The sequence below is a fragment of the Pelodiscus sinensis genome, chromosome 10 (assembly GCF_049634645.1).
Source record: "Pelodiscus sinensis isolate JC-2024 chromosome 10, ASM4963464v1, whole genome shotgun sequence".
Lineage (NCBI taxonomy): Eukaryota > Metazoa > Chordata > Testudines > Trionychidae > Pelodiscus > Pelodiscus sinensis.
The window spans coordinates 305,614-324,310 of NC_134720.1; the positions used below are offsets into that span (position 1 = coordinate 305,614).

Here is an 18,697-nt window from a genome sequence, read left to right on the forward strand (position 1 = left end):
ACCCAGGGAAATACAGATCAACCAACCTAACTTCTGTGCCTGGAAAGATAATAGAGCAAATAGTCAGCCTGTAAGCACCTTGAAGGAAATACGGTGATAAGTAACAGTAAATATCGGCTTGCCAAGAAAAACTTGTCAAACCCGCCTAGTACCCTCCTTTGGCAGGGTAACACGCATCGTGGAAAGAGGGAAAGCAGTAGATGTGCTATCCCTTGACTTCAGTAAGGCTTCTGGTCCTGCATCATGTGACCCTGTCAAACTAGGGAAAGATTGCCTTGATGAAAGTTGGAAAAGCACACTCAGTGCACAAATGGCTCACAAGCAATCCGGGAGGGCAGAGTCAGTGGGGTTGTGCATGGACCTAGCCTGAGTCCGGTTCAGTATCTTCCCAAATGAGGAGATCATGGCTTTTAGAGAATACACCTCTTTGTGAGGGAATACCAAGATAGGAGGGTCGCAAGGGCTAATCTCAGAATTTAAAATGATCTTGACAGACTAGAGAAGAGTCTGAAATAAGCAGGCAGAAATTCAGTAAGGACAAGTGCAGAGTGCTACGCTTAGGAGGGCATAGTCAGTTGCACACATAGGCTGTGTCTAGATTGGCATGATTTCGCGCAAATACTTTTAACGGAAAAGTTTTTCCATTAAAAGTATTTGCACAAGGGAGCGTCTACACTGGCATGTGCTTTTGCGCAAAAGCATCCGTGCCAGTGTAGACGCTGTCTTGCGCAAGAAAGCGCCGATGGCCATTTTAGCCATTGGGCTTTCTTGTGCAAGAAATTAACGCTGCCTGTCTACACTGGCCTCTTGCGCAAGAATACTTGCTGCCTAGTGACACCTCACTGTTAGGCCTGCGAGAGGGGACGGCTGGACTTGGGGCCTGTGACTTGCCCTGGGCCCATCCCTTCATACCGGGGGGCGGGCGTAAACGGTCACCAGACCCTGCGGCGCATCCCCTGCCAAGTAGCCGAGCGCGCTGCGGTGCACAAGGGGCGGGCTGTGGCTGAGGGGTGTGCGCCAGAGAGAGTGCCCAGCCCTGGCCGCACTGGCACAGCAGGGAGGCTGTGATGGGCAGGACAGTGCTGCCTGCGCGCTGCGCCTGGCTCCTCCCCAGCGCTCCCCGCAAACGCTCCTCGCGCCCTGCTCAAGCCACGGCCCCGGGCCCCCTTAAGGGGCGGGGCTTTCCCGCCCCGCCCCGCCCCGCTCCGCTTCCCTACAAGGCTGCGGCCGGCGGCCTCCCCCCACCCTGGCTGCAGCGCGGCAGGCGGCGGCTGGCGGAGCCGGGCAGCGGCGCCTTCTGCGGCCGAGCAGCCCCGGCGCGGCGGGTTCGTGCCCGCGGCTCCTGCCAGGTGAGACCCCGCGCAGGGCGCCCCCGGCACCAGGCTGCGGCGCCCGGAGGCGGGACCTGCCTGCCCGGGCAGCCCGGCACCGCAACGCCCCGGGCTGGAGCCGGGCGGTGGGAAATGGCACCGCGGGTCCGCACGGGCTGGGCTCCAGGGTCTCCCCGTTCCGTGTCTCGGCTGCTGGGTCGCAAAGCGGGGGGGAGAGGGGGCCGTGGCGCCAGCCCACCCCGGGCACTGCAGGGCCTGGCCCCTTCGCCCGGGCGTGGGGTCTGGCGGTGGAGCGGCGCACCCTGGCTCCCCCGGCCCGCGCTCCTGGGTTCTCTCGGGGCAGCTGACCGATTTCCACGTGCACTTCTCCAGCAGGGAAACTGAGGAAGGCGCTGAGCTGGCCCCCTGGCCCCCCAATCGCTGCAGGCTCTGGGGCCCGGGAGCGGGTGAATCCGGCGGCCGGGGATGGAGGTGCTGCGCCGTTCCTCGGTCTTCGCTGCGGAGGTGATGGAGGTGTTTGACCGGTCGCCCACCGACAAGGAGCTGGTGTCCCAGGCCAAGGTGCTCTGCAGAGACTACATCCATTCCCGGCTGCTCCGGGCCAGCCTGGGCTGGAGCAAAGCAGAGCACAACGCACCCACCCCTGGTGGCAGGCTGGCTGAGGTGTCCAGCGTGCTTCTGCAGCTAGGTAAGCAGCAGGGGGCTTCTGAGTAGCTCATGGGCCGGCACAAGGCAGGGAGTGCTGGGTGCCAAGAGGGTGCCCTGAACGGGCATGGCCAAGACCTTATTTGCTTAAGGAATGAGGCGGCATTCTCTGCAGACGGGGTCCCATTTTGCCTCCCGCTGGATCGAGTGTCTGGAGAGCTGTTTCCTGGGCCTCTCTGGGGACACACGAGCTTGTTGCTGCACCAGTTAAAGCTTGACAAGAGTTTTGCCCCTGACTTCAGCGGGGGCAGGATCAAGCCCATTGTCTCTGTTCCCGGCATTCCCGTTTGCATTCAGCAGCTTCGCGACAGGCCAGTGCCAGACTGTGGTCTGATCCGGGTACCTGCCCGTGGGAAATCTGGGCCCTGGGTCAGGGGTGTCCGAGCTGTAGGGAACTTTGCTTGGCCTGTGTGCAGGAGGGAGTCCTGTCCTGGCTGCATTTCAGTAACGAAGTGTGACCGTCAGCCCCCGACTGTCCACCAGCTTTTTCCCCAGTCGCTCCCTCGGGCAGGGAGTGGGCCTTTGCTGTGGGCTTTGTTCCCACCCTACTAAGGTTGAGCCTTTGTTGTCTGAAAGTCACATGGGAGACACACTCCTCGTGACCCCGTGGAAGGCCATAGTCAGAGGGGCAGGTTAGCGGGTCCTTACTAGACCCACTACAGAACCCCAAGAGATCAATCTCTGCAGTGTCAATCTCCACTCTCCCAGTAATGTAGGGAAAGCCCTCACATGGGCTGAGGATGTAGACCAGTGTTTCCCAATTGGTGCTCCGGGGAACCCTGGGGATCCGCGAAGCGAAAGCAAGGGTTCCGCGAAGAGCCGGCACTCCCCCACCCCCTGTTAGAGACAGAGCCATGGCGAGGGCTTTTTTTTGCCTCTTTTTTTTATTTTTTTAAGGCAACTCTAGGGGTTCCGTGGCCAAATAAAATTGGGAAATACTGATGTAGACCAATATTTCCCCCAGTTTCTCTCTGATGCAAATCCCTCAACTCTCTTCCATCTCTGTGCAATTTGTTGCATTCATGTGCAGAATAATATTGCTATGTGCACTGAGGCATGTGCACCACCAGTAGAAACAAACACCTAAGTGTGGCGCTCTGCTAATCAGCTGGGCAGCATTTGGACCTTGCCTGGGTGGCTGCACAAGCAAACAACTTACAAGGAACGCTGTCTCTCTCCCTCTTCCCTTCCTGTTGACTATTGTCTTTGGTCTTTGTTTTACAGGCGGAGGTTTCCTCTCGGATGAATTTTTTACCCTTTTCTAGTGTTTCATTTATTTTGTATCTCCAAGTTCCTCTCTCCCTGGTGTATGCTTCTCTCCTGTTTTGGCTTTTCCTCTCTTCTGCCGTCAGTCTTGTCTTTCCTTGTCCTTCCATTCCCTTTCACCTTTTTGGTCTTCTCTTCTTCCCCCATCTGCTCGGGTGGGTCGAATGGGCGCGGCAGAGTGTTTTGTAGGGCGAGCAGATGGCAGACGGAATTTGAAGGTGTCTCCTTGACGACTGTCCTGTTACTGTGCTTATGTTCAGATGGAAGGGTTTGGCGGATAGTCCTCAGAACTTGGCTTCTCCGCTTGGAATGGAGCCGCAGAGCGAGGATGCCAGGGGAATCCTCCTCCGCGTTAAGCTGTGCATTCGCTTCCTGCTCACTTGTTCAGACACACTGCTGCCCACACGGCCTTTTGCTCACCTTTCCTCTTCCTGCTGTAACTAGCCAACTGCAGCACAAGGGGGTAAACTCCTGGGCTGCGTCTAGACTGGCAGGTTTTTCCGCAAAAGCAGGAAAAACTTGCCAGCTGTCTACACTGGCCTTTTGAATTTCCGCAAGAACAGTGACGATCTCATGTAAGATTGTCAGTGTTCTTGCGGAAATGCTATGCTGCTCCCGTTCGGGCAAAAGCCCTCTTGTGCAAAAGCATTTGCGCAAGAGGGCCAGTGTAGACAACGCGGTATTGTTTTGCGCAAAAAAGCCCAGATGGTGAAAATGGCGATCGGGGCTTTCTTGCGCAAAACCGCGTCTAGATTGGCACGGACGCTTTTCTGCAAAAAGTGCTTTTGGGGAAAAGCGTCCGTGCCAATCTAGATGCTCTTTTCCGCAAATGCTTTTAACGGAAAAACTTTTCCGTTAAAAGCATTTGCGGAAAATCCTGCCAGTGTAGACGTAGCCCTGCTGTCCCCAGGCACGTGGCAGGAGCCTGAGCCCCAACCTGGTCCAGCCAGCCAGGCTAGCTGTGCCCTGCCGGTGGGTGCTGGAGTGAGGGAGCAGAGTGTCCCTAGCGCGGGGAGCCAGCGAGCAAGCACGATGTGCTGCTGAGTAGGCCCGGTGAGCAGGCCCACTGCCGGGGGCGCGTGAAGGGAGCGGTTGCCCTGGGGCGTGGCAATTCAAAGGGGCAAAAAGCTCCTGGCCACCACTGCTGTCATTGACGCCCAGTGCCCCAGGCCCTTTAAATCCCCACTGGAGTGCTGAGGGTGGGCTGCCCTGGCCCCATCCCTTCCCGGAGCACCGTGCCGCCCCGCTCCTGGCCCAGGGGCCCGCAGGAAGCTGGCAGCCCCCTGCCAGTGAGCTCACGGTGGTCCCCAGGAACCGAAGCGCTGCAGCTGGCAGTGGCTCCTGCTGGCGCTTTCGGCGGCGCGGGCTGAGACGCGGTGCTCGCTAAGGAGCTGCTGCCACCCTCGCCCACGAGCGGCGGGGGGAGGGGGTCTGTGAAAACGGCTCCTTTAAGGAAACTTTGCTTCACAGGGATGACGTCTCCTCTCACGGGTGGTGGCAAGGCTGTGCCAAAGGGGGCTGGACAGCCCAGCAGCTGGTCAGGGGAGCGGCGAACTCGCATCCCCACTCGGTAACTAGAGCGGAGGACTGTGTCCTTTCCCGGCACTGCCCACGGCTCCCTCGGTCAGTCACAGGCCTGCCCTGCCTCCGTTCCCCTAGCTGAGACGGCTGTACTGCCTACCTTGTAGGGCTGTAGCGAGGCTCATCTAGTCCACGCCGTAAAGCGTTTTGAAAATGTCAGAGAAGAGGTGCAACGCAGGAGAGGCTGGGAGGCCACAGGCCACGTGGTAGCAGTTCAGTGCCCGAGGGATCCGTGGCCTCGTTCCATTACGTGGGGCACTAGGCCCCTGTCCCAGACAGTCCAGCACAGGGCAGGCTGCGTGTGTGTTCACTGACAAAGGGGGAGTAGCCGAAGCGCAGGGACCCTCAGCTCTGCGGCTGTGTCGCTACATTGATTGAACCCCGGGTGACAGTGCTGTTCTTACTCTGGCAAGTGACACAAACCACATGCAGCTCAGCTGGTGCGTCCACGCTGTCTGGCACCCGTTTAAAATGGCCCGGTCCCACGCTCGCTAGAGCCAAGGGGCCGGCCAAGTCGCTGCTCTCCGGGGACGAAAAGCTGACAAGTCGCTTTCACTGCTGCGGTCACAAGGCTCCTTACACATAATCCCAGCGGAGTGCGGAGGCAGAAGGCTCCCGCCTGCTCTCAGAAGCAGCTGGCCTAGGGGGTAGGAGCTGGCAGGGCAGTAAGGAGACCAGGGTAACATCCCCAGCTGACGGACCTTGGGGGATCTCTTCCCCTCTGTCCCTTTGTTTTCCTTGTCTGCATATTTAGCGCCTCAGTCTAGTTAGCAGACTGTTGCTGCGTGTGGTGTATAGCACCGGGCACTGCCTGTAGGCCTCCAGGGGACCAGCAGCGCAGAATAACAGCGTTCCCATCTGCCTGCCCCAGGCCACGTTCAGCTGGCCCGGGGGGCTCTGCCTTGGTCCCTCATGTTCGGAGGGGGAGGCCGAGTAACCCCGGGACAGGGAGCAGCTCTCCTGGAACATTCCCTCTTATCAGCCTCAGCCACGCAGTGCGGGGTTTCCTTTGCTAGTCAGCGTGTGGAACAATGGCCCGCCGAGGGCTGGCACTGGGAAGCTGGGGGTTGCCTGCTTCGCTATCTGAGCACTGATGTCAGAGCTTGGGAAATGGGGGGAGGGTTGGCAGCACGGCCGGAGTCCGTCCTTTGGTCAGAGAAAATCCTGCCTCCTCCCTCCCGCCTATGCCGATCCCCCCCACTTGTGCAGGTCCCGGCAGCAGTGAAGACCTGGCAGCCTGGGCAAGCGCCCAGGGGCCTGCTCCACTGGCTACTGAGCCACGCCGAGGCCTGGGCCACCACATCCGCCCTGCTCTCCTCAGCCAGGCTGGCCGGGTTACAGGCCCGGGCAGAGACCTGCATGTTGGGGGGGGGGGGGGGGGCTAGCAGGGTCCCGCAGCACAATCCATCGGCACGTCTGCTGGTGGCCTTCGTGGCAGTGCCAGCCCCGGGCGCCGCCCTGGAGAACTCCCTGGAGGTCTGAGTGTGTCAGCCGGGCCGGTGCAAAGCGCACAGGGCTCCCCACGGCCCTCGGTGCCCACCGCCGTGTGCCAGAGCGGAACTCTCTTCGCTCCGCCTGCTGAGCGCCGCCCAGCCCCAGCCCCAGGCGTCAGGAAGGGCAGAAGAGGCTGTGCCGGGGAGCTAAAAGGCGTCTGCGCCTCAGGGCTCCTTTTGCACCTGCTGGGGAGAAGAAACCCCCGTCTGTGGCCAGGCCTGGCAGGGAGCGGAGGGACCAGGGCTGAGCAGAGCCAGACCCATCCAACTCCCCCTGCCGCAGGGCTGCGGTTCTGCCGGGAAGCAGGTGTGTGCTGCTCCCCTGGGCGCCAGCAGCACAGGGGAGCCCCGCCACATGCCGCACTGGGGCCGTGCGTGGGAGGCAGCAGAGGCTCTGGGGGAGGGGGGCTGCCCTGGCTATTCCCCAGCTAGGCCAGGCTCACAGGCACCTGTGCCAATGGCCAAGTGGCCCGGAACCGGGGGTGCTGCTGCCGGCCGCCCCTGCATGGCCCCCGCACTGGAGTGGGGATGGGAGCGTCGCCTGGCGGGTGGGGGCTGGGCTGGCAGGGGAGGGGAGGCAGTGTCCGTGCTGGCCGCGTGCTGACTCTGTGCCGGTTCCAGGGGACGAGCTGGAGTACATCCGCCCCAACGTCTATCGCAACGTCGCCCGCCAGCTGAACATCGCGCTGCACTCCGAGAGCGTGGTGACTGACGCCTTCCTGGCGGTGGCCGCCCAGATCTTCGCAGCAGGTACCGAGCCCGTCTGGGCTGGCTTTGAGCGCGGCGCTGCGGGCCTGCATGGAGCTGGGCTCTGTCTTTGGCATGGCCCTGGCTGGGCCCTTCCCGCTCGCATCCCAGAGGCTCTTCCCCTCCTCCCAGGAGGAGCCCCGTGGCCTCGTACCGGAGTCACTCTGCTTCCCTGCCTGGCGCCACACGACCGGCCCGTGCGCAGGCTGGCCGGGAAAGGAGACGGGTGCTGGACAGAGGGGGCAAATGGCTGAGTCTGGGGGTGGCCCAAGGAGCACCTGCCCGGCCGTGGCAGAGCCCCGTGTGCCCGGCTGTTTGCAGGGTTCACTTGGCTGCAGCAGCGGGTGGTGGCTCGGCAGTCCCGCCCCGGGGCGCTGACCCAGACGAGGCTGACTCTGCCGTGGCAGCTGGGGCTGCGCGCACACGACCGCTGTGCGAAGGGGGGAGGAGAGAACGGTGGGTGCTCCGTCTGCGTAGGGGGAGCAAACGGGGCTCTTGCCCTGGGGTTGGGGGCTCCCGGATGCTGATGCTGCTTCTGTGGCAGCGGCGGAGCCATGAGCCCGTTAATTGCAGCCGGACTCCGGGTGGCTCTCCGGGCTGGGGGCAGCACAGAGGGCAGGCTGCCCTGGCCCCGCCCCCTCTGCCTGAGGCTCCGCCCCTTCCCAGAGTGCAGCGCCAGCCCCTCCCACGCAGGTCCCTGCTCGTGACTCGGTGACGCTGAGCGATCTTAGCACCCCAGCCCGGTGGCCGGGGAGAACCTGGGGTGGCTTTGGAAATGTTTCTAGGAGCTTGAATAGGGGCCCAGCTGAGCCCTGACGGTTCCTAAGGCCAGCGACTGGTAAAAGGAGCCCGGGCGGTTTCTTTGCATGTTCCGCCAAGCCCAGGATTTCCAAACCAGGGGCCTGGCTCTTGGCTCCTGAGACAGGCCTGCCAGGCTGCTCCCCCGGCTTCTGAGACCAAGGCCTGGTCCCAGGGTTCCCTAAGCCTTGCACCTCCCCACCGTGCGCCCACCACTGCGCTGCTGCTTCCTGTGCCACCGGGGCAGCTGAGGTGCTCCCGGACGCCCCCGCCAAGCACCCATGAGCAGACCGGCAGCGCTAGCCGTGCAGCGAGTGACACTCCTCTCGGCTAGTCACAGGCATTTCTGGCGGGGGGGATTGTGCAGAATCTCCCATTCCGGGATCCACGCTGCAAACTGCAAGTCTGCCCCAATGCAGCAAAGCACAGGGCTGCGCTTGAGGTGGCCGGACGTGCCGTGGTCTGGAATGCAGGGGGGAGACGACAGATCTGACCCTGTCTGAGTCCTCGGAGCCAACCGCTCTCGGCTCAGTGCTGGGAACAGACTGGTCCAAACTCTGCTACTTAGCATTCAGCTTCTTCCTTAAATCGCCCAGGTCTGGCCCGCAGGAGCTGCTTAGCTGCCCCCCCAGACCTGTCTGCTAGGCGGTTTCTCTTGCCCTTTATCCCATCTCCTCTCCTACGCCACTCTTACCCCCCCAGCGCACCCCGGCTCCCCACCCCTAGGCAAAGCAATGACTTGCCCCATCTCAGTCTCAGCGAGACAAGCCCAGCGCTACCTTTGCTTTCTGGGACCTACTGGCGAGAGACAGGCTTTCGAGCTCATACCGAGAACTTGGGCGCTTGTGTCTGTACGGGGGGGGGGGCTCAGGTTTTGCAAAGAGCTGCCGAGTCTGGGCACGAACGGCTGCAGCAGCAGATCCCACGAGCAGCCAGGGTGAAAGGAGAGAGACTTCCTTAGGGTACCCTCCTGTTAGCGTGGCGTGAAGAATTGCAGCCTATGGAGAGCTGGCCCCCTAAAAGCAGCTGGGTGCGGAAGTTCAAGCAAGGAAAAAGGGTGAAAACCTTCATAAACAGGCCTGTGGCCTCGGCAGCCCGCAGGCGTTGAGCATGGCACGTTATCTGAGCTGCGCCCTGGCAAACACACCCCGTGTGCCAGCCAGGCTCTCTGCTCCAGCCCGGCTTCCGTGCTGAACGTGGGGGGCTCAGCTCATCTGGCGCAGCAGGAGACTTGCCCTTGATTTCAGGGCGTTAGCGTCAGGCCCAGGCTCGCTGGAGCCAGCCAAAGAAATCCCCAAAGGAAGGGCTTTTCCATGGGAACCTGAAAGACTCGAGAGTCACTGTGGGGATGGCCCCAGGACACAGGCCTTTTCCTCTCCGAAGGAGTCAGTCTTGCCCTCACTCATTCCCTTGTCCCGCGTGGCTCTGGGGTGGCCCCTGCTGCAGTGGAGCACAGCCACGCCCTTCTCGTGGGCAGGCAGTGCGAAGTGCTTGTCGCTTTGCTGTCTCCTCTTGCAGACCTCAGGAAACCCAGCCGCCAGCCAGCCACCCTTGCGCACTTATGTGCCGCTGTCCCTCTAGGTGAGCAGAGCTCCTCGGAGGGGGCTGTGGTGTGCCGGGGGTGCCCCTCTGGCTGCCGAAACGTGGCTGCTTGTAGAGCGGAATTGCGAGTCCTGCTCTGAGCTTTATTGAAATAGGCCAAGGACGCCTGTGTGGAGTGAGCCCACACTGCCAGACCCGACTGTCAGCTGGCCTCCCTTGCTCTCTCCAGGGAAGATGGCCCCAAGCAACCCTTCCTCCATCCCGCCCCCCCCCCCCCCCCCCCCCCCCCCCCCGGGGCCTGGCTAGCCAGTATTTACATACCTCCAGCTCCACGGCTGGCTGCAAGGCTGCTACTTAAAATAAATAAAACCGTCTCATTCCAGGCAGCTTTTCATGTCTTCTGCGGCCTTGGGGAGGGGAGGCCTAGTCCCAGTCCCTAGGGCGGCTGTGCGCAGGGCTGGCTGTGGTTCTAGGCCTCTCCTCTCTGGCCAGGTTTTCCACTTCCCGCGGTGGGAGGTTCTGGCCTCGCTTTGATAGCACGTGTAGAGGAGCAGGGCGGTTCCGGCGGCGTGGATGGGGCCACGGGCAGTGTGTGAGCTGCGGGGCCAGCGCGTCTGGCTAGAGAGACAGGCACCGTGTCTGCTGAGCAGGGCCAGACGCTCGCCCAGCTCTCGTGGTCGGGATGGCATGACGGGGCCTGGTGGGGTCACGGTGGCTTTAGCATCGCGAGCCAGGGGAGGGGGCCGGCAGTCTGTGCCCTGCTGTATGGAGCATGGACCCTGTGAAAGTAGGGAACAGGGACTTCTGTGAGCGCTGCCCCGTGCCAGCCTGAAGTAACTGTGCCAGGCTGTGGCATGGGGCTGCCTGGGAGGGTGGAGGGGCAGTTGCTCAGGTGCCCGCTGCCGACCCCACACTTGCCGCCTGGCTGCAACATGGTCTGCATGCACTAGCAGCGCTTCTGACCCCAGATGTCATGAATGGGGGGCCCTGAAGAATTCTGACGGGCCTATTAGATGGCTGGGGAGTAGCATCTCCTTCAGGGCACAGACACCTGTGCACCCACTGGCTGTGGCTCTTCTGTTGTGTGGTCTTCGTAGCCCCCCCACTCCCCCGTGGCTCTCACAGTGATGCATCAGGCAGCTGAGATCAGCCAAATGGTAGCTGAGCATGCCACTGGGGTGCGGGGCGCACACCCTGCTGGGGCTCTCCTGGCTACTCTAATAACAAACATGGATCAAATGGCTGCCACTCTGGGACATGATCCTGCCTTCTGCTCCCAGAGAAGCAGGGTTGGTGGGGGGACTTGAACTGCAGCCGGGTTAGTATCACCAGGACTCCCAGCCGAGAGCTCTCTGGAGCTCTCAGGACGAGCCAACAGCCTCTCGTCAGACGCATGCAGAGAGGAATTCTGTTTCACATGTTCCAGCAGTGTGAAGAGGGGCCTGTTTTCACGCCTAGGCTTCACGCTCCACAGAACCCCCTGTGGATCTCTTTGGCCACAGGGTAGAATTATCCCGGGACTCCGTTGAAATTCACGCACGGTGCAATGGGGGGAGGACACGCGGAGGCGAGAAGAGGCACGCCAATGTACCAAGCCTGCTGAGTCTGGCCCTAGTGCACCAGCATCTCGGGTTGGTGGCTTTGGAAGGCTCTGAAGGCGGAAACACTGCACCGGCCAGTGTGTGTGTCTGAACTGAGCACATCCAGTTCCTTGTCCTTGGTGCGTCTCCTTTCCACACCTGAAATACGCTGAATAAGATGGTTCCTTGCCCCTTTGGGGGGCTTCTCGGCAAGGTCTGGCACTGCCTGTGGGCTCTGCCTGCTGCATGGAGGGGCTCTGGAGCTGTAAGATGGCGCGCTGCCTGCTCGTTACCCACTGGCCACAACCCCAAAGCAGCGGGGAGGTGTCCCTCCTGCACGCAGGGCTGCACAGCGCCGCTGTGCCGAACCGCATCTCTTGCCGGGACGGGCAACCCTCACCTTCCGGGTCAGGGTTCCCCTCCCGCCCTGCCCGGGCTGTCTGATCTCTGGCTGGGGCTGTCCGGCGGGGGCGGGGGTTGTGCCCAGTGCTGAGCGGATGGCTGCGGGGCGCTTATCAGCCGTGCTGACAGGCCAGGAAGATGAATGTGGCTGGGACGGTTTCCAGGGGCGCTGGCTTCTGGCAGGTCAGACTTGCAGGAAGCTCTGCTGTTGGGGAGATTAGATAACTGACCAGCATCCCCCCTCCCCCCTCGGCTGTGCTGTGCCACTCACCCTGGGCGCTGCAGGGCTGGATCCCAGCATTTCGTTCTCCGCCTCCCAGTGCTGCCCTCGGCCTGCGTCCTCAGCTCCCTTTCAAGGGAACGCAGGCCCCCAGGCCCCTTTGCTGTGCGCCAGACTTGGCTAAGACGCCTGGCCTGGCGACGTCCCAGCGGAGCTGCAGTGCCAGGCAGGGCCTGGGACCCCGGGTGCCGTAACACTCGGCACATCACACGCCTGCCCCCGGAGTGCACTGAGCAGGGCTAGCTCCTCGCGGCGCTCCACTGGTGCAGCGCTGGGCCGCAGTAACACCAGCTGTGCCCGGTGCACCGGAGCTGCCACAGGGTAGTCTCCTAACCACTTAACTACCCGACGAGCAAAGCTTATCCGTGAATGCTGAAGACCAGTGGTCCCCAACGCTGCCTGTGTGGGGGCATTTGTGTGCACCCACCAAGTGCTTGGGGCTGGCCCCGCCCCAGGCACGTGGCGCATGCGCGGTGTCAGCCCCAGGCGCGCTGCGCATATGCGGCACCAGGCCCAGGTGTGCGGCAAATTGGCTGCTCGGCGCATGGGGAGCACCAGTCCTGGGCGCATGGCAAATTGGCCGCCCCGCCCCCAGGTGCACAGCTATGGGGGGGTGCCGGCCCTGGGCGCGCAGCTCTGGAGGGCGCCAGCCCCAGGCTTGCGGTGAATGGGCGGCCCCGCCCGTGGCCACGCGGTGCATGGGGTTGCTGGCCCCAGGCACATGGCTCATGGGGGTGTGGCGTATGCGCGGCCCTGCCCCCGGGCTCGCGAGTGCCCCCGCTCTCTGGCACCCGGCAGGTGAACGGCCCTGCCCCCTGGCAGCTCCAAATGGTTGGGGACCCCTGCTGTAGACTACATGCATCCCCCGCCCTGGCCAGGAAATGTGTGAGTAGGCTGGCCAGCAGCTGGCTCAGTCCTGGCTTGCGCCGGGTCCTGGACCTACCCCCACTGCAGCTCTGCATTGAAAGGGCATTAGCAGCCAGGCGGGCAGCCCGGCTCAGTTCCGGCTTGCACCAGGTCCGGGAGCCCGCCCCGGGACAGGGGTTGCTGCTGCCTCTGTAGCAGAGGCAGCAGCGCAGGGCGCCAGGCAGCCCATCCACGAGGGGGAGCTGGTTTTAAACTGGCTCCCCTCGTGGACCAGCTCCTGCCTGGCACCCCATCTGCTGCCTCCGTATCAGAGGCAGCAGCGCGGGGGGAAGGGGGGGGCTCTTTGGGAGTGGGGTGGGAGCGCACTGGCTGCTGGCCCCACCCCTGCACACTATAGATAGTCGAGTGACCAATAAGAACTCATGTTCAATTAACCGATCTCTAACATCCCTACCGGTGCACCAGCCAGGGCTTGGCGGGCTGGCCGGCCAGCTCTCTGCACACTGCTGCACCGGGTGTGCTAATCCCCTTGCTTCTGCTCTTGTCAGGGGCCCCACTGCCCCCAGCTCCGCACCTAAGGCTGTTCTCCCTGGCGCGGGAGGATGCCCTGCTGTTGAGCTGAGCTAGGAGGGCAGCACAGCCATCCAGAGAGAACCTCCTCGGTGGCAAGGCTGACACGCTCCCTTCTTCCTGCAGGCATAACCTGGGGCAAGGTGGTGTCCCTCTACGCTGTGGCGGCCGGGCTGGCGGTGGACTGCGTCAGGCAGGCCCAGCCCGCAATGGTGCACATCATCGTGGACTGCCTGGGCGAGTTTGTCCGCAAGTCCTTGGTGACGTGGCTGAAAAGGCGAGGAGGCTGGGTAAGAGGGGTGCATTTCTCGCTTGCTTTGCATTGGGAACGAATGGCGGGGCTGTTCCCGGTGCATGAAACCACGAGGGAGCCTTTAAGCAACCGGTTTTCACAAGCTTCCCTTCCGGCCGGACTGCAGCCGTTCTGTGCGCCCCAGAAGTGGCCTCAGCACTGCCGAGTTCCTGCAGGGCTGGCCCTGTGCGGGGAGCGCTCCGGGAGGGGGGCTCGGGCCCTTCACCTGCCTGGTAATTCTGTCTCTTTCCGTATGGTGTTATGAGGCGCAATCCCACTCCAGGCACATCCCGTTGTCGGGGCACAACCAAACCCTGGCCTTGCGTTTAGTCAGCAGGGGAGCTGCCCCCGAGTTGGGTGGTCCCAGCTCTCACCGGGTCGGGGGAGTGCCTGAACACCGGCTCAGATAGACTCTCTCCAAGGCACAGCAGATTTTAGACTGGTTGCTGGTCCCTTAGTTTGAAAACCAGGCGCTGCAACGTGGTGCATCAAACCACTAGACTGCAGCTGCTGTCTGTGCTCCGCCGCCTGCCAAGGAGTAGCTGGCCCTGGCCTAGAGGAAGGAGGCAAGACGGGGTTTCTGCTGAGCAGGGGCCTGCTGCCAGCCCTCGGCCAGGCTGCACTTGCTTCTCAGCATGTTCTTCGCCAGGGCATGTCTGTGGGAGACGTCCCAGCCCTGCTCACAAGCTGGCCAAGACACAACGGCGGCTCCAGAGGCCCTTTCGGCGGCTGCCTGCCCTGCCTGTCATCTGTCTTGGCTTGGAATCCAAGGTTCTCCTTTGCACCCGCCTCAGCTCACTTGCCCACTCTAGGCAGGGGGCTGCCAGGAGGGGCCCGAACTCCGGGCTGGTGCAGGAAACCCCTGAAGGGACCTCCGAAAGGCAGCCACAGCAGGCTCCCCTCCCCACCATGGGGGAAAGCAGTAAGGAAAAGGTCAGGCCCGGGTGTCAGCCCTCCTGGGAGGAGCTCCCCGCCTGGACAGCCCCGTGGGTAGAGCTAAGTCCAGGGCTACACGCTAGTGCCAGCAGAGGAGAGCCAGTTGCTAAGCAGTGTTTGGAAGGATTTAAAGAACAGCTCTGAAGTGCTCCCCTCCACACTTTCTCAGGTACATGTTGGCTCTTTTAGCATGAGGCTTCAGTGCTGTCAACCCAACAGTGCTGGAAAGAAGCAGGGCACAGCCAGGGCTCGCCGGCCCCAGGGGCCTGTCAGCAGGAGAGCTGCGAGAGGCAGCGTGCCCCTCTCTGGACTGCACAGACCAATGACACAAGAATGCGCTGAGCTGGAGCGCCGACGCCGTTCTCGGCGAGCCCGGGCAGACACCGGCCTGAGGCGAGACGTGCAGAGGAGGGCGGCTGTAGCCGTGCCCGTCCCAGGATGTTAGTGCGATGCGGTGGGCTGAGGCATTACCTCAGCACCTCACCCTCCTTGTCCCTTCAGTCGCCCCAGCGGCAGAATCAGGCCCACAGTGACCTCAGCCATGCAGATGCCTTGCAACAAACGTGGTGCCTGACTGATGCGTGACAGTCACCTTCTGGAGGAGCGGGAGCTACAGATAGTCGCGTTCTGCAGCATGGCCATGTCTCCATGGGCACACGCCTTTGGACCAAGGACCCTTTCATCTCCCATTCACCATAGTGGGGGGAGGGGAGGGGTCTGTGAGCATCCCCCTGGGGCCAGGGGCTCTGTACATGCCCCAGCGCCCCTATTCCTGCCTTCCTCCCACTCCGAGGCCCCTTGGTGTTCCTCGCCCCACCCCTGCTATTTGTACTTCTTTTCCTTCTGTCCGAGAGCCGTCACTCAGGGTGTCAATATTTGCAGTGCCGCTGGGAGGCTGGCTGGAGCAGAGGTGGGCGGTACTGCTTTACTGGAAGGTGTGAGAGGCCGCTGAAGCTGTGTTCTGTAATCAGCTGGCAGGAGGTCCCCCGTTTCCCCCTTCGGGTTTTCTAGAGTCACCAAATCAGCGCTGCCTAGACCATTCCGGAAACCCGGCCAGCGAGAAGCGGGCGTGTTCCAAAGCTCTGGCTTCCCGTTCAGACACAGCAATGCCAGCGCGCTGCATGGACGCCCCGTCTCTGCCCGGCCAACGAGCCCATGGCATGGGGAATTCACGATGCTGCGGCTGAGGGCTGTTGGAACCCTGGCTCTGCACCATGGCGTTCATGTGGGGCTTGGTGTAGCACCTCCCGCTGCTAGAGTATTTCCTACGCCAGTTCCCGCGGCCGGGCCCAGTGCTGCTCCCAACATCTGTGCCTCCACGTGCAGTGACTTCAGTAGGCGCAAGTCCTAAATCAGAGCGCCCTGTTAGAGAGCTGGGATGCTCTCGGGATGGACCAATCTGCAAGTGGAAGACTGAGGTGATCCCGGCCTGGGGAGAACAGGCTACTAGCGCTAAGTGACTAAGTTGAGTTGCACGGGGGGCTCAAATTCGAAGGTGCCGAGACACGGAAGCCCACCATGACTAAGACTGTAGCACTGGGAGAAACGCCTCTGCTTTGTCATGCATCCCAAAATCCACAGCCACTTCTGGAGCCACATGTTAATTTGCTAAAGGTCGCCAGGAAAGCTATGGCAGAGGCAGAAAGAGTCTGGCTCTCCCGACTCAGCACACAACGTCAGCTACCATGCTGGTAGAATCAATATTTGGGGGGTTTTCTGCAAAGATGAACCTTTCTGTGCAGTTTAATCCTGTTCATTCCAGCCCTCTGAGGTTCCCACTTCTCACGTTTTCAGTGTGGCATGCTACCGTGTAGCTTGAATTTGCTGTTAGTTTGGTCCCCCTCCCCGGCCAGCTTACATTCCCCTGACTACTTACAGCTCGTTCTGGGCAGCTGGTTTTGAGATCAGCCCTCGCGTCTAGGAGGCATCCGTGCCAATGCGCATGTCACTACACAAAGCTCACGCAGTATTCCCATGCCTTTAAGTCAGGCAGGTGGGTTTGCTGACTTAGCTCCAGAGGACACAGCGAGGCAAGAGGAAAAGTCCAAGCAAGCTGAGCTGAAAGGAGGCTCTTGCTGGGGGGAGTTTCCTTTGCTCAGCGGTTGCTGGGAGACTGTGTGAAGGAAGATGGCGTCGAAGGAGATGACCAATCCTGCAGCGCTGGCTAGTTCCTTCGGGCCGCGTTTCACAGCTTGCAGGGTGTGGCGCCAGAGGCGCTGGGGGGAACGGTGTAGCTGGTTGGGGCAGCAGGGGCCCAGTCCCAGCCTCAGCCAGCAGGAGGCACGGGTGTAAGACGGTCTCGCGGGTCAGTGCGTGCTGGGTACTGTGCGTGCTGATTACCTCAGTTTCCTTCTCACTAGGCAGACATCACAAAGTGCGTGGTGAACACGGATCCCAGCCTTCGCTCCCATTGGCTCGTGGCTGCCATCTGTAGCTTTGGTCACTTCCTTAAGGCCGTCTTCTTTGTGCTGCTGCCAGAGAGATGATTCCAGACACCAAACGTGGCCCCAAGCCCCAGCTCTTCCCCCAGCCAGAAGGAACGGTAACCAGAGACCCATCTGCTGCTGAAGGGGAGAGGCCGGGACCCATGGAACCATTTCTCCCCTCTCCCTTCAGCAGGGAGCAGCTGCCCAGCTGCAAACATCCTTCCCTGTGTGCCCGGAGGCGCTTCTTTCTCTCTCTCAGAAACCCTTTGCAGCCCCTCGTTCTGCTGGGTGACTTGGACGCAGCCAGGTGAGAGCCCATCCCTGGGCAGACGATGGGCTGAGCTCTCGTGCGCTGCATGTGACAGTTCGTACATATATTTATTTTCTGGTCCTAGTACGCTCGCACTTCTGTGTCAGGGAGAGGGGGGACATAGTGGCAGAGGGCAGCGGGGGAAAATGTATCCCTCACTTGATACATGGTTTGTCCCTTTAATTCCCGTAATCCCCTGTCAGGCTCTTCTCCATATGTCAGTGGCTAATGCAATCCGCTCCTTGTACCCACGCTGACCGCTGGGCACTTGTGCCTAGTGCACTGTGGCTGAGACTGGGAAGTGGTGGATTATCGACTGCTGCCCTCGTCAGCTAATGCCCCTGCTGAGGTCACTTACCAAGCAGCTGGGACTCTGCGAGTGTAGGGGCTCCCAGACCCCAGCACGCTTTCCCCTAGAGTCCTGCTTACAGGGCCAGCAAGAACCAAGATGGGCAGAAATCAGCGTGGCTCACACAGCCGAACAAACTGGCGAGAGCAAAGTGCCACCTCTCCAGCAGCAGCCTTGTGTGAGCACGATAATGAAGCTGGATTTTTCTCGAAGATTCAGAGGGAACAGAAGCCTGTAAGTGGGATGTGGGGCGGGAAATGTGGCGACGTCCCAAGTGAGCAGCGGGCTGCGAATGGGGAACACTGCACCAAAAGTGACAAATGCTTCTCCTTTAGCCTATGATGAAGTCTGACTTGCAATTTCTCTTGTGCTAGACAATAAAAATAGATGGAGGCTGGCTTCTATGGACGAGAAGGGTATTTCTTCAATAAATACAAGAGTGAGCCGAGACACGCACACTCAGCCTAGGGCACTGCAGGTGAAAAAGGGGATTTAACATGAGAAAACGACAGTTGGCCTTGTCTGCACTGGGATTTGAATCTATTAGCAGGGCACAGTAAGTGCTGAGTTCCCCTCTGATTTACCGGAGCCAGCTCACCTGGTGAAACTACAGCTTACCTGTGTCAGCTCGTTAGTTAACACATCTGACAAAATGGCCCAATGGCACTGCCAATGGAGCGGTGCTGGGCCAAGAGCTTGGCAGCTGCCTTGCTCCTGGGGCCAGAACGACTCACCAAACCAGTGTCTCTGGAGCAGTAACATGCCTCAGTCCTGGACAGGTGGCTGTCTGCCCCCTGCTTAGATGGGCAAAGTGGCATTTTCCCTTCTGAAGGTGTGAAAGCTCTTGGGCGCTAGGCATGTTGAAAGCAAGCAGCTTTCTACTAGCTGCCTCCCCAGAGCCCAAGCACAGCGCCTCCCCACCCCCTTCACTGCAGCTGCATGCAGCTCAAGGCTGGGTTTTCAGGTACCGTTGTTTCAGGGCTGCCGCAAGTCCCCCCACAAGACACGGACACTTGTGCTGGGGTTTCTGCCAGCACAACTGTGTCAGCGAGGGATAGGACTGCCTTTCCACATTCCCGCCAGTCCGTTGTGCCAGCAAAACATTCAAACAGAGGCCCAGTCAAGGGTGCCGTTAGCTCATGGGCTGATCTGGTTTTTGTGCTGCTGGAACTGTGGGGTCAGAAGTAGCTGTAGTCAGGGCAGTTCAAAGCCTTTGTGGGAA

General features: G+C 61.1%; 2 protein-coding genes across 5 annotated transcripts in view; one reads left to right on the top strand and one right to left on the bottom strand.

Moving 5' to 3' along the window:
• Positions 1-18,697, bottom strand: part of THAP4 (THAP domain containing 4) — a 75,532-nt gene that overhangs the window by 16,956 nt on the left and 39,879 nt on the right. The window lies entirely within an intron of this gene.
• On the top strand, positions 1,217-17,879 carry BOK (BCL2 family apoptosis regulator BOK). Of its 4 annotated transcripts, none has more exons than XM_075937178.1 (5): positions 1,217-1,349; positions 1,704-2,019; positions 6,998-7,126; positions 13,289-13,452; positions 16,751-17,879. In XM_075937178.1, exons 2-5 carry the CDS (start codon positions 1,797-1,799, stop codon positions 16,874-16,876), a joined length of 642 nt encoding a protein of 213 aa, XP_075793293.1. In that variant the 5' UTR covers positions 1,217-1,349; positions 1,704-1,796; the 3' UTR covers positions 16,877-17,879. The 4 variants fall into 4 exon arrangements, with proteins under 4 accessions (XP_075793293.1, XP_075793294.1, XP_075793292.1 ...); XM_075937179.1 differs by having other exon boundaries at positions 16,755-17,879; XM_075937177.1 differs by lacking the exon at positions 16,751-17,879 and adding an exon at positions 15,273-15,799.

Coding starts and splice junctions, on each gene's coding strand:
- BOK (XM_075937176.1), top strand. CDS start 1,797: ATGGAGGTGCTGCGCCGTTCCTCGGTCTTCGCTGCGGAGGTGATGGAG. Junction 2,020..6,997: donor CAGCGTGCTTCTGCAGCTAG/GTAAGCAGCAGG, acceptor TGCCGGTTCCAG/GGGACGAGCTGGAGTACATC. Junction 7,127..13,288: donor CGCCCAGATCTTCGCAGCAG/GTACCGAGCCCG, acceptor TTCTTCCTGCAG/GCATAACCTGGGGCAAGGTG.